The sequence below is a fragment of the Acomys russatus genome, chromosome 10 (assembly GCF_903995435.1).
Source record: "Acomys russatus chromosome 10, mAcoRus1.1, whole genome shotgun sequence".
Taxonomy (NCBI): domain Eukaryota; kingdom Metazoa; phylum Chordata; class Mammalia; order Rodentia; family Muridae; genus Acomys; species Acomys russatus.
Window position 1 is genome coordinate 41,319,292 of NC_067146.1, and position 15,755 is coordinate 41,335,046.

The 15,755-nt window shown below is 40.0% G+C and overlaps 1 protein-coding gene across 1 annotated transcript in view; it reads right to left on the minus strand.

The window, feature by feature from the left end:
- Window positions 1-4,227: 4,227 nt before the first annotated feature.
- Window positions 4,228-15,755, minus strand: part of Grm3 (glutamate metabotropic receptor 3) — a 213,018-nt gene continuing 201,490 nt past the window's right edge. The window contains exon 6 of the mRNA XM_051152070.1: window positions 4,228-4,610. Within this exon, the coding sequence (XP_051008027.1) occupies window positions 4,537-4,610 (74 nt within the window). The 3' untranslated portion in view covers window positions 4,228-4,536. The remainder of the gene's footprint in view (window positions 4,611-15,755) is intronic.

Below are 15,755 nucleotides of genomic sequence, written 5' to 3' on the forward strand. Positions count from 1 at the left end.
TTTTAAGAGCTGAAGAATTATGACAGAGAGAACATTGTGAGGAGAATATGTAGACCACGCTTAGCTATAAGATTCTGTTTGGTTACTTGTATGGCCCTTGACAAGCCCAGTGAAATGTTGAAATGTATCAACAAATTATTATGCTTCTATGGCTTAATTGACATTTACTCTCCCCATTACTACCAGTGATAGGAAACTATGTTGTTGTATTTTTAAAGGCATACTTTGGAGCCTTAAAGACTTCATTAAGTCAACTGTTGCCTATAACATCTCTTAGCACTGTGTCAAAACATATTTAAGTCAATTTCCCACTGGATGAGAAATGTCTTCTATGGATAAGTTATACTATGCCATTTAAAATGTAGAGCAATTTGGTATGTATTCACTTGATTTAAAAGACTGAATTTTACTATAATTGACCTTTCCCCCTCTTTGGTTACTAATAATCTTATCCTTCCTAGGATTAAAAATATTTCACAGTACTTTTGTGTAGACTTTTGTCATTATTTTTCTCCCCCCAAAATGATGGCTTAAGTCAGTGTGGTAGAAGAATTACTTGAGATCAGTTATTAACCATCTGGGTTCTCAGGTGGTGGGTACCAGTAAGGTTTGCTTCTTTAAGTCCCATCTGGACAAGTGTCATTTGATGTCTTTTGGTAAAAGTGTTTCCCATGGCTCTTGGTCATTCTTCATAGGGCACGAGTGTATTTTTATTTTCTTCATGAAACTTAGTTGATTGGATGGTGTGGGGTGTGTTCGCTCATATTTATGTTCTCATAGTCATGGGTAACGATGTCTCCAGAGGATGGGATGTTGACATACAAAATAGTGTAGATTCTTAAGACCTGGTACTGGGGACTTCTCTTAAGACTTCTCTGGTTTGTTTATGGCATCTGCTCATGTCGCGTGTGCCCCAGTGCTCACCCATTTATCAGGTCCTGTTTGAATATGAAGCTGCAAGTGGCATTTAGTTTTCATTTTATGATCATTGTTTCAGCAAACACCTCCAGTTTACAAATTGAATGGAATGTTAATGAAGACCATAGCTAGATTTGTCTACAGTAACCCCTGGAATGAAGCTTCTGTTTAAAATAACTTATGAGTTTTGGTGAATTTGGAGTAAATTGGACAATATTTCCTTTATGTTAGATAACTGAGTTCAAATTTCTATTGGCTGCATTCCAAGTAAGGAAGAGTAAGTCAATAAGAATTATGCAAATCCAAGACTGCTGTTGCAGAGTAGGATGGTTAATTGCCTCACCCATGTGTGTACGCCTTTGTCTCAGGGCTCTAGCTCAGATCTGTCTTTGTGGCTTTTCACATTTTCCCCACACAAAGACAGGCTAGAAGATTCAAAATGATCACAACAGGGAATGTGGATGAAGCAGGCACTAGCTGAGAGAACATGTGGACCGGAAGCCTGCAAAGACAGAGATTACCTTCCTCAGCCATTGTTTATATCTGTCTTCTGTGTCCTTCAGAAGCCAGCTCGCCTTGCAGTTTAAAAATGGGAACAGCTTTCTATCATGGTGCTAAACTTTGGTGGGCAGGAAAATATATTAATTTTTAAGCTAGAAAGGTGTATAGTAACTTTTCAAAACCAAAAGGCAAGCAGATAGCTAGCTTCTAAAAGTTTCCCTTATGAATGGAACCTATTATTTAGCTTGGGATTCTTAAATTTAGGGATGTTTCGTAGAGATGGATCAATTGGCTTTATATTTTTGGAAAGATAAAATGTTGTTACTAATGTTTGTGGTCTAGGGTGGGTAAAAGGCTTCCAAACCTATTTTTTAATGGCTTGCATAAAAGAGATTTTTATAGCATACTTTCCAAACATTTGTTGAATGTTCATAGAAATTATTTCTCGAGATCATATGGTAGATGGTGTGCTTTCTAATTAGAAGCAAGGCTTGCATCAAGGATGGAGAAACTGACAAGAGTTGCCTGTTAATGCATCTTTAGTGTACAGACAGGGCATAAAATATAGTGGGCAGAGATCACAACCCAGCCCTCCAAACAACAGTTTTCTCATGATTCAGACACAATTCTGATTGTCTTGCATTAAGACCCAAGATCAGCTTGACAGAGGCATCAGCTGTATTGCTGATAGTGCCTTCCTCAGACTGTCACGTTCTATCAGTGGACTGTGTTTATTTTCTCTCATCAGCCTTGCTCAGCTGTTAGCCCAGGCAGATGCTCATTCGGAGCGTGTTTATCTGGCACTCCTGCCAATTGCAGTCACAGTGGAATTTGTTTTGTTATTTGAATCTGTTACTCACCCTACCCTACTTCACGCCCCAAATTTCAGGTACATATGTGAGTAAGAAATCAAGGAGTGGTAAGCACAATTGTTTAGAGCATCTGGCGGCCTGGAATTCTCAGGCTGCTCATTCAAATGCTTGCGGAAAGAGAGAAAATTTTCTAGCACCTTCTTCCTTCAAGGCCAATCCTGTTGGCCTTTATATCCCAGTTCATTATTTTTAGATTACTAAAAATAGTATTATTATGTTTTACTTATTTCAAATACTGTCTCTCACATATTTAAGTCTCTACTTTATTTCTTTCTCAGTCATTCTTGACCACAAGTCCTGCTTTCAAAGTACTTTCTCAGCTGGGCATCGTGGCACACGCCTTTAATCCCAGCATTCTGGGAGGCACAGGCAGGGGGATCTCTGCGAATTCAAGGCCAGCCTGGTCTACAATGTGAATCCAGGACAGGCAAGGATGTACAGAGAAACCATGTCTCAAAAAACATATATATATATATATATATATATGTTATGCATGCAAAGCAAACACTTTACTGACTGAGTTATATATGCTTTTTGAATGCAGGAACTAGATGGACTATATCTCATTTGTCTTCTTTTGTGGGCTAAATAGTGACCTCTCAAAAATGTGTCTACATCCTAGCTCCCAAACCCTGAGAATATTATTTTATTAAAACAACAGTAACAACAAAACAAAACAAAACAAAAACCTAAACAAACGGCCTCTGCAGATATAATTAAGAATGTCAATGTGATAGCATCCTGGGTTATCTTGGTATCTCTAAATCTAATGACACTTGACATTTTAAGAGACGAAAGACAAGGCAAACAGTGGTGAATATGATATGAAGACTGAATTTGAAATGATGTGGCCATTGGCCAAGGACATGTGTAAATACCAGGTACTGGGAAACAGGACGGGATGAATTATTTCTTTGAATTTATAAGGCAGTCTGGTCCTACTGACCCTTTAATCTTGACAGAATAATTATTTTTGTTGTTTTATGCCACATAGATTACAGCATTGCACCCAACATCACAGGGGACAAATTTGCTTCTGTGTATGGTACCTGATAAAGGTTCTACAGATAGATGTGTTCTCGATATTTTCCCAACATTAATAAATTATTTGTAACTAGGATCGGGGAAGTATTTAATGAGAATCATTTTTTGGCTCTCCCATACTATTCATGCCTTATTTTTAGGTTAGTAAAATATTTAAAGTTAATGATAAGTGTGTGTTCTGGGACATCATTCCTAGGACTTGGGACAGCAATAGGAAGTAAGTAGGTCAGGCTTTCTACTTCCCCATTCATCTATAAAAGGCAAGAATAATTTTCCAGTGGAATTATTACATGCTTCCCAGTTCCCTTTCTAGTTGTTATGGCTGTTTTGAATACCAAAGCTACCATACCTTTTCTGGTCATTCACAACTCTCTCCTCCAGATATTGGGAACTCTTTGCCTCAGTTTGCAGTTCTGGGCTGTCATGTAGACAGATTTAAAAAGGTGACGTGTATATATCATCATGAGCTGGGCTGATACTTATGGTGTAACTCCTTGCCAACTTGTGATCACTATGATCTGTAGCAAAGTGAATTCTGCTCACAATCCTCTGGCAGGGCTACAACCTGATTCAAAATATGCATGTGAAAAAAAGCGCAGTTAGACAGTTACTTCCAACATTAACAAGAGACTTGAAATCTACATATTCAAATTACCTTGAGTGATCCAAAAGGACAAACTGTTATCCACCATGCTTGAAAACCTTGAAGGTTTTATTCTGGTTATCTTTATATTAATACAGATGCTTTTTATTTTGTACTGAGAAAAACAATCTGTTACACATAATGTAACTTTAATATACAACGTAGAAACTCACCCTAAATTAGTTACAACAAGAACCTACAAAAGACTTCATAGGAAAAAAGTTACCTAATATTGCCACTGTATAGGGTTTTGTTTTGTTTTGTTTTTTTTGTTTTAGTAGACTGACCCTGTCAGACCCTGTCACCAATGCTCAGCTCTGTAAACAATGGTTATTTCCATGTTTGGGGTGGGGGACTGTTAATAGGGGCACTAAAATCAGCCTAGAAAGTTGTAGCACATCACTATATACCGTACAGTCCTCAAAAATAATTTATTGTACTGTTTCTAAAAAAAAGGTATTAGGGTTGTTCTTTTTGTTCTGTTTCCATGTTCTGGAGCAGCATGAGAGAACTTTGTCTAACAGCCTAAAAACATGAGAACCGAACTGCATGTCACAATCACAGAGATGAGGTGGTAGAGTCGAGGACTTCCCTTCCATTGCACACCGTTGGGACATATGTGCTTGCAGAGGCTGCAAAACAAAGTGGACAGAAGACTTAGTTAAACAAGACACTTAGGGAGTCTACTCAAACTATTGCACTAACCAAGGATAATACAAATAGTAAGCATCAAACCCCTACTCTGATCTACCCAGTGGACAGGACATTCTCCACAGTTATGTGGAGAGCGGGGACTGACTCTGACATGAACTCGGGTGTTCCATATTTTGACCACCTCCCCTTGGTGGGGAGGTCTGGTGGCACTCATAGAAAAAATAAGCAGGCTACCAAGATAAGACTTGATAGCTTATGACCATATAGTGGGGGAAGAGGTCCCCCTCGGTCATAGACCTAGGGGAGGGAAATAGGGTAAAAGTAGGAAGGAGGGGGGAACGGGAGGATACAAATGATAGGATAACAATTGAGATATAATCTGAATAAATTAATAAAATTAAAAAAGGGAAACAAAACACTTAGTTAATGGTATAAATATTCCCAAGACACTGGGTTAAGCGTAGACTGAAACCCATTTTAACACAGCTTTGGGGAATGCTTACTGATTTATGCTATAGCAGATAAACTTTCTAAAGGTTTCTGGTCGTCACTTCCCCTTGGTGAGGGATCTGGTGGCATTCAGAGGAAGGGGAAGCAGGCTACCAGAATGAGACCACATAGGCTGTGATCACATGGTAGGGGAGGAGGTCCCCTTCTGTCACAGACCTAGGGGAGGGGACTAGGATGAAAAAGAGAGGGAAGGGGAATGCGAAGATACAAATGAGGAGATAAAAGCTGAGATGTAACTTGAATAAATTTAATTAACTGAAAAGATTTCTGGTCATTAGTTTGTTTCCCAGAACGTGCTTACATTCCTGCCATGCTTCTTGGAAAAGGGATTTATTTATTTATTTATTTATAATATATATTATTAATTTATTCATATTACATCTCAATTGTTAGCCCATCCCTTGTATATTCCCATTCCTCCCTCCCTTCCATTTTCCCCTTACTCCCTTCCCCTATGACTGTGACTGAGGGGGACTTCCTCCCCCTGTAAATGCTCATAGGGTATCAAGTCTCTTCTTGATAGCCTGCTATCCTTCCTCTAAGTGCTACCAGGCCTCCCCATCCAGGGGATGTGGTCAAATATGGGGCACCATAGTTTGTGGAAAAGGGATTTATAAGCACAATATTTGCTGAAAGAAATCTCTTGTGGGTTAAAAATTAGACCTTAATAATCTATAAAACGGTTACAATAAACTGAATAAACTGAAGGGCTCCACCCTATAATTTTCTTATGGGTGATTAAATGATTTCCCACATTCAATAACAACAATTAGTTTTGTTCTTTGATCAGAAATGACTTTTCTTTGGCCCCAGGAGTCCTGTATGAACTCAACCACCTTTGAAAACTGGTCTGATTTCACTGTTTGTATTGCATAGTCACTGTGAGGATGCTGGCAAGTGTGAGTGCTGAGAGCTTTGGCTCCATAACAATTCTTGAAATGAAGACAAGGTACCTTTGTTAATGACAGCGGTGGCCACACTGCCATAATGCTTGTATAATATAGTAATGTATATTTACTCCTGTTTTACCCATTTTTCTCAAGTGCAGTTTCTACCTATTAATATATGTATATCTGTATATATGTATGAATATATATATATATATATATATATATATATATATACATGTCCCCTGATGTCTTTTCACTAAATGAGGATATAAGCAGGAGTCTCACTCTTCCTTGGGATGAAACCATATAGTCAATAGAATAGGTTAAAGTGAACTTATATCACCTTTACTGTCTCTCCATCTATACTAACATATATTATCATGACACGAACTGGGACACCAGAACATAGCCTGCTTATAATTAATAAAACATCTTTCTATTCCTTAAAGACATGTGAGCTAATTTCATTCTGAAGTGTTCAAGTCTGATAGCAGATATATTTTTGACCCATATATTGCTTTTCATATATCAATTTCTCTAAATGCAAAGGAGTAACTAATAGTGAGATAGGAGCTTATACAGCATTCTAAGGGATCACTCACCATATTCAGGGCACTGACATCTTGTAGCAGGTCCACTGGTAGCCAAGCTAAAGTTTTTCAAATCAATAATTTGGGTAGGCATGTGAGAACATATTTGAGGTCTATGAAGGGAAATGACTGAAGTCATGTGACAAGCTAAGTCTTTGGTAGATATTTTTCCTTTTAAATATTTTCATTCAGATCCTTGGCTGGCTTCAAATTCATGGTCCTCCTGCCTCAGAATTTGCCTACCTGCATATGTCACTACATTCAATTTTCTTTCCAAAATTACTATAAATCTTTGAGGGAAGGGGTGGCATTTGATATATTTCCTAAAGTTTCTACTGTTAAGATAATAGCATAGTATATGCCTGGCAAAACTTGATGGAAAGTGGTCACAATAATGATTGCAAGTGTGACTAGGGCCTTCAGTAATTTAATTTTTCTGCAGTTATTTTCATATGCTTTGTGAAATCCTGGAATCAGCAAAAGTTGATAAAGTAAGAGAAGGTAATGAAGTTTAGAACAGATTGTTGGAAGCAGAGTGATCTCTCTTTCTGAGAGTCCTATATCCAGTTGCCTGCTTGGCAGGTTCATGGGGATGTCTAAGAGTCATTTCAAAGTTAGTGTCCAAAGAACTCTTCATTTGGTGTAGCCATTTCCCCACTTAGCCTTCCTTTCCTCATTAAATGGCCATGCCTTCTAACCTAAACAGGAAGTCTAAAATTCATGCTGGGTTGCTTTTCCTTTTCTTCTTCTTCTTCTTCTTCTTCTTCTTCTTCTTCTTCTTCTTCTTCTTCTTCTTCTTCTTCTCCTTCTCCTCCTCCTCCTCTTCCTCCTCCTCCTCCTCCTCCTTCTTTTTCTTCTTCTTCTCCTTCTTCTTCTTCTTCTTCTTCTTCTTCTTCTTCTTCTTCTTCTTCTTCTTCTTTTTCTTTTTGTTCCTTTTCCCATGGTAACCTATCATCAAGTCCACTTAGTGCTAGCTACATATCTATCTCCTACCTCCTGTGCCTCTCCTTCCCTGGACAAGCCACTACTAGTTAATTATCTGAACCTAGAGACTGACATGACTGATAGATGCTCCTTGTGTTTCTCCCGGTCATATGTTTTATACATGGCAGTAAGGCTGCAGTCAGCTCTCCATACCTGGGGTTCCACATTCGCAGACTCAACCATAGGCTGAGAATATCCAGGGGGAAAAAATGCATTCTGAGCATGTTCAGAATGTTTCGTGCTTTCCCCAGATAGCACAGTGTAATGACTGTTTATACAGCACCCACACTGTGATAAGACATCTAGAGAGAATCTGTAGTTCACTGGAGATGTGCATAGGTTATGTGAAAGTATGACATCTTATAAAAAGGGCACGAGCACCTGCAGGCTTAGTAATTTATGAGGTGGATATTCTGAAGCCAATTCCCTAGATACTGAGAGGCAGCTGCACTTGAAAACACGAGCCACCTATTTAGACTCTTCCAGTGGCTTCCACTTGTGCTTTCACTTGGGTTTGAAATCCCAAATAATTGGACTGTGCCTATCTTTCTGAATTTTTTTTTATGCATCCCACATATTTTTCTCCCCTATTTGCTTTGTTCTCCAAATAGGAATTATGTTTCATAACATGATGGCTTTGGCGTAGCTATGGCTTCTACCAGGAACATTCTCTCTGATCATCACATGGCTCCTTTGTGTCACCTACAGCTGGAATATGCCCTCCTTAAAAAGATGGTCATCAGCCAACCTAACCCAAACTAACTCCTGTCATATCAACTAGTTTTAAAACTCAGGCCTTCCCCCTCTTCTTCACTATTGATCAGAAAAGCATAGGAGCTGTATTTATTTGTTTTGTTATGAATCTCCAATATATCCCATGAAGAGACCTATAAATATTTCCTGAGAGATGATATAAATACCTACATTTCTAAGAATAAAAGAGGACAGTGGACATTTTAAGGAGGTGGCACAGAGGTCTCTAGGCAGCCTTGTTAGGACAGGTAGACTTTTCTACTTGTCATGTCTCACGGAGGTAATGACCACCACCAGTTACCCTTGCAAAGAGCAATGGTTCAAGGTGAGAGCTCTGGATAGCTCTTACCTTCGGCATTTCAACTAATCCCTTTATCTTCTCTAGGATCAAGTTTTATTATGTCTTTGTAGACTTCAGAGCTTGAAGAGGAATGATAGATCATGGGGGATAAGTCAAGGATAAAAAAGGTCTGACATGCTGACAACTCTGTCTACCTTGGCTTGTCTCAGACAGACCCTCTCTATGCCTTTCTTGAGGCCATTCCGTACCAGTGTTCTGACATGCCCAATCTGCTGTGGAATGTGCTGGAACTCTGTTCCTGGAACTATACTCTTATGTTAGTCTTGCTTCCTGGATTCCAATTTCTTATCAACTGGTTGTATTTGACTAGGTAGGAGATGTAGTGGCTGCAAAGACAGCTAATGGCGTGGCTTCAGAGAGCCTTCTACCCTGTACCCCATGGACATCATTAGGGGAGTTCACAGAGCACTCTGAGTGGTGGCTCTGCTCCATGGGGACACCAAAGGAAACACCCTGCGCCAGAATATTTTAAACTCTGTGAGGAAAAAAATACAAACTCAAGATCTCACAAAATAGCAACAGCTGAAATGCCTATAACTACACTATCTCTGCAGGAAGTTCCCTCAGATGCTTCTTAGTGTGTTGAAGGTATATCTCTACTTTGAATCCTTTTATTTTATGTTCATTAGTGTGAAGACATCAGATCCTTTGGAACTGGAGTTACAGGTGTGAGCTGCCATGCCGGTGCTGGGAATTGAACCTGGGTCCTTTGGAAGAGCAGACAGTGCTCTTAACCACTGAGCCATCTCTCCATTCCCCTTTACTTTGAATCCTTCTGCTTCTCTCTTACTGTTTCTCTGTAGCTTTGGCCATTGCATCTTATTATGTAAAAAAAAATCTCACTTTTTGCATATGAAGCTGAATATAGTAGGAGAAATTATTGTTTTATGAGTTTACCATTTCAATTACTTTGTTTCATAAATATTTTACATGTGCTTCCCATATTAACCCATCTGTTATTTCCCAGGGTAGTAAAATATGTGGAAAGGCAAAATGCTGTCCGTGTGTGTGTGTGTGTGTGTGTGTGTGTGTGTGTGTGTGTGTGTGTGTGTTCTTTTGGTTAGCCTTTGCTATTGTTCTGAAGAATTTCTCTTGAGTTTTTTTTATGGTGTGAGTGCAGCCCATTTTCTGAAGCATGGCTAAGCAGATTTCTATAATCGTTCTTTCTGTAATTAGCATGCAGGCTTTTCCTAGGTTTTCTGGGAACTTGGGATAAATGGCAGCTGTTGGCTGCTCTAGGCAACAGTGGTACTTTTTTTTTTTTTTTTTTTTTTTTTTTTGCCACTTAAAGTGAAAACTGGGAATAGCTGGAAGAGACCTTGCAGGTTTCACTATTGATCACAAAAGGACAATTAACACCCATCAAAAGACGCATTATACTTCACAGACATGGTGCAGCATTGATCAAAGCAGCCATGTGGCAGTTTTGTCTCCTACGTGAAGTCCACTGCCTTTCCACTAGTCACATATAGGCTGGACAGGAGTGGGAGAAAACAATGACTCTTTCATGTAATAGGGCTGTTGGTCAATGCTACACATAGTGAGTACATTCTTCTGGATGCCAATCCTGTTAGGTAACTAAAAGACTGGCTCCTGAGCACCAAAGTCTGAACAAACCCTGTAGCGCATCATGCTTGAGAGAAAACAGGCATTTCAGCAGAGCAGACATTCCTGTTTGCTTTCACTCATTCAGAGCTCTTATTCCTGGTGCCCTCAAATAATCTTTCCTGGGATATCGGCTTGTTTATATATTTATTAAATAGTCATGGAACTCAGTTTTTATCAGCTGTATGTATGCCTCTTTGTCCTCCTCCTTAGACATTAATCTATTTTCTTACTCATCCTCTCAATTTTACTCACCCCCTTTTCATTCGGTGATCAAGACGTGCCACTAGACGCCAGAATTGCAGTCTTGCTATTGTGGAGATTTCAATGGGGGTGGGGGGAGGAGAGGCAGAGTGTTCATTGTTAAGACATTGGGGGTAATTCTAGACTGAGTTCTCAGAATGTATGTACTTTTGCTAATTCAAATATTGATCTAAAACTATTAATATCAATTGAGGTGCAATTAAAGATATATTTCCCAAGTGAGATTTGTACCTCTACAGAAGCTACGGCTTCTTCATACTGAGAGTTGAGGCAGAGAGAAAAGCTATGTACATTTTTTTTGTTGTTACTTGTGATACAGTTTAATTCCCATATGAGCAGAGATTTCATTTGCCTTTAAATGACCTACCTCACTCTACTCTCATCATTTAGTTTTTCAGTCATATCCTTTCATTGCTTTTCCCTCCGCAAGTACGGAAATGGATATTTAGTAATAGCTAGGTAAATGCAAGGGATCCTGAACTCAGTAATTTTTTAAAAACTTAATTCGGCATTCTTCTTATCCACCTCTGAGTTTCCCAGCACTGTTTTCTTTCTTTTTTCCCCCTATCAAAGTGTGGATTCAAGTTCATTCAGGGATCAGAAGCTCACTCACCTTGAGAGACCATTAATGTGAGGGGAGGGGGTGTGCTACTACGCCTAGAGATCAGATTCTGAAGCTGCAAGTATTAAATTCTAAGGGACTCTGTCAGACATATGTTCTGTCTGCTGGAACTAATCTTGTTAACGTCACATTCAAGTTGCATGTAACATCTAAATATTTCATTAGTTTCCATTGCTATCAGCCTGGTCTGAGCCAGCAGCCTCTGGACAATGCAGCAGTCTCCGTGACCTGTCTGCTCCCTGTGTGGCTGGCTGTCTACTCATGTGGACACAGTGGGGCTTGGAAGGTCATCACATGCCACACCTATGACAAGACTTAGAGTAGTCAGTCCTATTTCTTTCAGTAGAAAAGCAAACATTCTCACAGTGACCTTAGGCATTTTCTTCTAGTTACCATGGCTTCTTTGGTAACCCCTGTTAGCTCACAGGCCCAACTGCTAGCCTGCTAGCCCATCTGATCTGCCTCTAGGCTGCCTAGCAACCTCTGACATCATCACCTGCCTCCAGGTGTATGCCAGACTATAAAAAGATGGGCCCTTCACTGTGTGCTCCCTAGCTGCTTACTCTTGTACCCCTCTTTTTCACACTCTCTAAGGGAGGCCTCCTTCCTCCCCCTCTGCTCATTGCTCTGATTCTCTGTCTCTCTCATGGCTCACTCAGACTATATCTTCTCTCCTTTCTCTCAATAATAGACGTCTTCATCCCACACCATAAACTTCTTTGTCCCACACCTGTAACGAGACATGAATTTACTAACTGATAACACCTGCGGGGGGCGGGGTTGGGGCTGCCCCACCCAAGCTAGGGCCTTTCCACTTACTGTTACCATACCTTCAGTGTCTTTCTTTCAGATATCAGGATGACTTTCTTTCATTGTTTCCTTCTTGTCTTTGTGCAAAATGCGGCCTAAACAAAGAGGCCATCCTTAGCTATGCTACACACAATGATCACGTCTCTATCCCCTATGTGCCTGATATGCCAGATGCAATTTCTCAGTCCCCCATGGAAGTTTTTACATTTCTCACCAACACCTGTTTCATGATCTCTTATCAGTGCGGTTAAGTTTCTTCTCTGGCCCGTTAGCATGACAAGTCCCTGAGTGTAGAATTTGTTTCACCATGGCCCCATTCCCCAGAGGTGATTCCTAGGCTCAAAAATCCTTCTTCAGTGAATGAACTAAGGATTGTTTGTGCACCATTTTCACATTTCTCTGGTCTGAGGACCCTCCTTCAGCAATCATCCGAGGTGAGGTGGAAGTTCTCCACACCCATCACTGTTTCCCACTTGAGACACTTTTCTTGCTCTGTGGGCACACAAATATCCCCATTTAGGAATAGTCCAGATAATTTACTTTAAAGTGAAATAGAAATAGGGAAGATACATTAGTAAAGCAAATTGGTCTTTTGCTTGTTTTGTTCTAAGATACTCATCATTTAAAAAAACTGTAGACAATGCCTGACAATGATCTTAGTTTTTCTTTAAAGTTAGCATGTTCATGTAATTTTGAACATGTGCAATGTTCATACAGACATCTAATAACTCTGGGGTTACATGAACTGTGTTTGATTATAAATAATTTTAACATAACGTTGAACTCTAGCTCAGGAATGCTTTCTGTATTGCTTCCTGTTCAAAGATTCAACACAGGAAGGGGGAAAATATGATGTAATTTAATTCAAAATCCTTGCTTTTAAAAAGGACCACTTACTGAGAGAAAGCACACCTTTGCCACAAACATCTAGTCACTACTAATGGTATTCCTTTATTTGTCTTTATCCAGTTACATTTTCTGGGAACATTTTGGGTCTCCCCTCTGGACTAACATGCTTTGTCTCTGTGTACTGTGGTGCTGTGGAGACCTACAGTCTACAATGGATGTGGTTATGGTGTTGGACTTCTGGACATGAGCTGGCATTGAGAAGGAGCTGTGACTAGGATACTGGAATAAGTTGCCGCTGAGTGTGGAGCTGAAAGAAACTTTTAAACCATTCATTTTTCAGATGGCCTACCATATTATCAGAATATACTTTTTTTCTTTCAACTGAGCCATGGTAGAGGCCAGGAGAGTCATCAAACGTCTTTAGAGAGCTTGATTTATGACTTTATTTGCCAAATTCCTTAAAGCATCTATGAGATGGGGTGGGCCCTACTTCTCTCATCTGCAAGAGTGATTATTACAATCAATGATCCTTAGTAACTTTCCCGCTCCAGTCAATGGCAACATTATACAGAGGAGGAAGAGGTGCAAGCCTGCAGTACTTGTAGGTTTGCTTGTGTCCACTGGAGACAATTCTCCCATTCTCACTGAAGGCAGATGTGGAAGCCTGGAATGAAATTCTCAGACTGCTGTGGACTCTTCAAAGGGAAATATAAATTGACATCTATTTGAATTGGGTGCACTTTGTTTGTTTTGCCTTCAAGCAGGCAGCTTAACTTTCCAAATGCTCTAGGCTCCTCAGACATTCTCCACTGATTCATGCTCACAATAGACTTCTGCCTGTGGTGAGGATGTCAGCTCAGTGTGTATGGCCAATAATGTGAACGCGCTGATTTGTCTGTCCAGGCGGTTACACAGAGCCACTGTGAGACTTTTTTGAATCTACAGTGTAGGCATATAGTACCATTATTTTTCTGGAGTTGCAATGCAGAGAAGGAACTTGGGCATTATTTGATATATTTCAGCTTATAAAGTTGCATTCAAATTTCAACAGTGGTTTGTGCTCTGCTCATTAGTACTGCCAAAGGCTTTAACCATTCATTAGTGCACACAAGATGTTGTTCTTATATGCTTGCTTTCTCTTGTTGCCACTCTGCAGAAATTTAGGCTGTGTCACCGGAAGATTGTTTACTTGAGGTTTTTATACTATTTACCTCACTTTTAATGTAAAACTACTTTGTAATAAAAACTAGTTTCTATTAGTGGGGCAGTTTACACATCACCATACCACTAAGACAGGTAAGTTTATTTTGCTTGCAGGCAAAATAAACAAAGTGCACCCAATTCAAATAGATGTCAGTCTACATTTAGACAGAGGAAACTAATTTCCATCTGGCTAGAGGTCCTCCTAGACCAAGATCTGGGCATCACTACCAGAAGCCTCTTGGCCAGTTGTAACAATAATGACATTTATACATGTAAATGACCATTTTGAGAAAGAGGTATACTTCCCCATAGGACCAAGTGTGAGTGCTTAATAGCTCTGTAAGACTATAGGGCACACTTCATGCCTCACTCTATGCTGATCTATGCTGATCCTAAGCCATTTTTACTGCTGGCAGTCTGACCCATATAGCTCCCGAAGGGTTTTGTGCTGCATAAACTCATGCGTATTTCTAGTGTGTCTCCTTTAACAGTATGTAGTTCCACTTACATGCCCAGCATATTGTCTTAATTTGCTGTCTTTGGGAAGCAGCTCTAAGAATCCTCTTTGCTTCTAAGCAGAACAGAATAAGGACTGACCTCTTTTTCATCTCGCTGTATAGGATATGTGCTTAAGTGAGTGGGTATGGGGAGCAGCATTGCAAAGATGAGCTTAGGATGTCAAGATGTCTAAGTTATATTTCCCCTGGGAGGAGCCATCTTTATAAGTATCCAGGTGATGCTGATCTCAAAATGACTTCCTTGGAGAGTTCTAGAGAGAGGCTAGGAAACAGCTGGGTAAGTACGTGGCCAGTGGTATCCTAGGAAACACAGCTGCATGGTCAGTGGTATCAGGAAGAAAGCATGGCGGAATGCCACTGTTTGAAACCAGGGTTGCCCTCCACTCTGAAGCTCATGAGGCAAGCTCTTCCTGAACTGCCTGCTATGAAACGAAGCCAACAAGTATGCTTACTGTTGCATTCTCAGAAGCTTCTTCCTGCATCACCTCCATTGAAAAGGTATGATTTCTGTTACAAACCAGATTTTGTCTTTGCCCCAGATCACAGAATCAGAATATCTGTGGGTGAAGCCAGGAGACCTCTACTTCAAATAGATTATTTATCTACAATTGGGAGCTCGTAGCCTGTGGGTATAATTAAGGAGGGAAGAGTTAAGTCAATTTTTGTTCTAACTTCCACTGCATATAATAAAGCAGATAGAAAGGGAAGTGTTCTTTTGCACATAACAATATACAGAATATTTCTTAGCGATCAGTTCCCCCAAAAGTCTTTAACCATACCCTTTCTTTCATGCTGACTTCTGAGAACCACGCTTTTCTATGTTTATAGTAACTTTATATAAATAGATAGTTTCCTGTTATTTATGACCTTAGTGTCTGGGAACAAGCTGACCCGGACTGAAAAGTAATGTGTTGTATCTGCCCCTGTCTCAGCAAAGGACTAAGTGGGAATTAATGTGACCTTGAAGTCACTAAAATCCCAGGAAAGAGTGCCACACTGAGGTCATTGAGGGTTTGGAAAGTACAGCATAATAAAAGCAACCACAGGTTCCTTGGGAGTTGGTTTAGTCCCTTCCCTTGACTATGGGTAGGTAGTGTCCTATCCTTGAGTAGACAAAGCCCAGGAGGATATTCTGTGCGGGTTTCCCAGCTGGCTGGGCTTTGC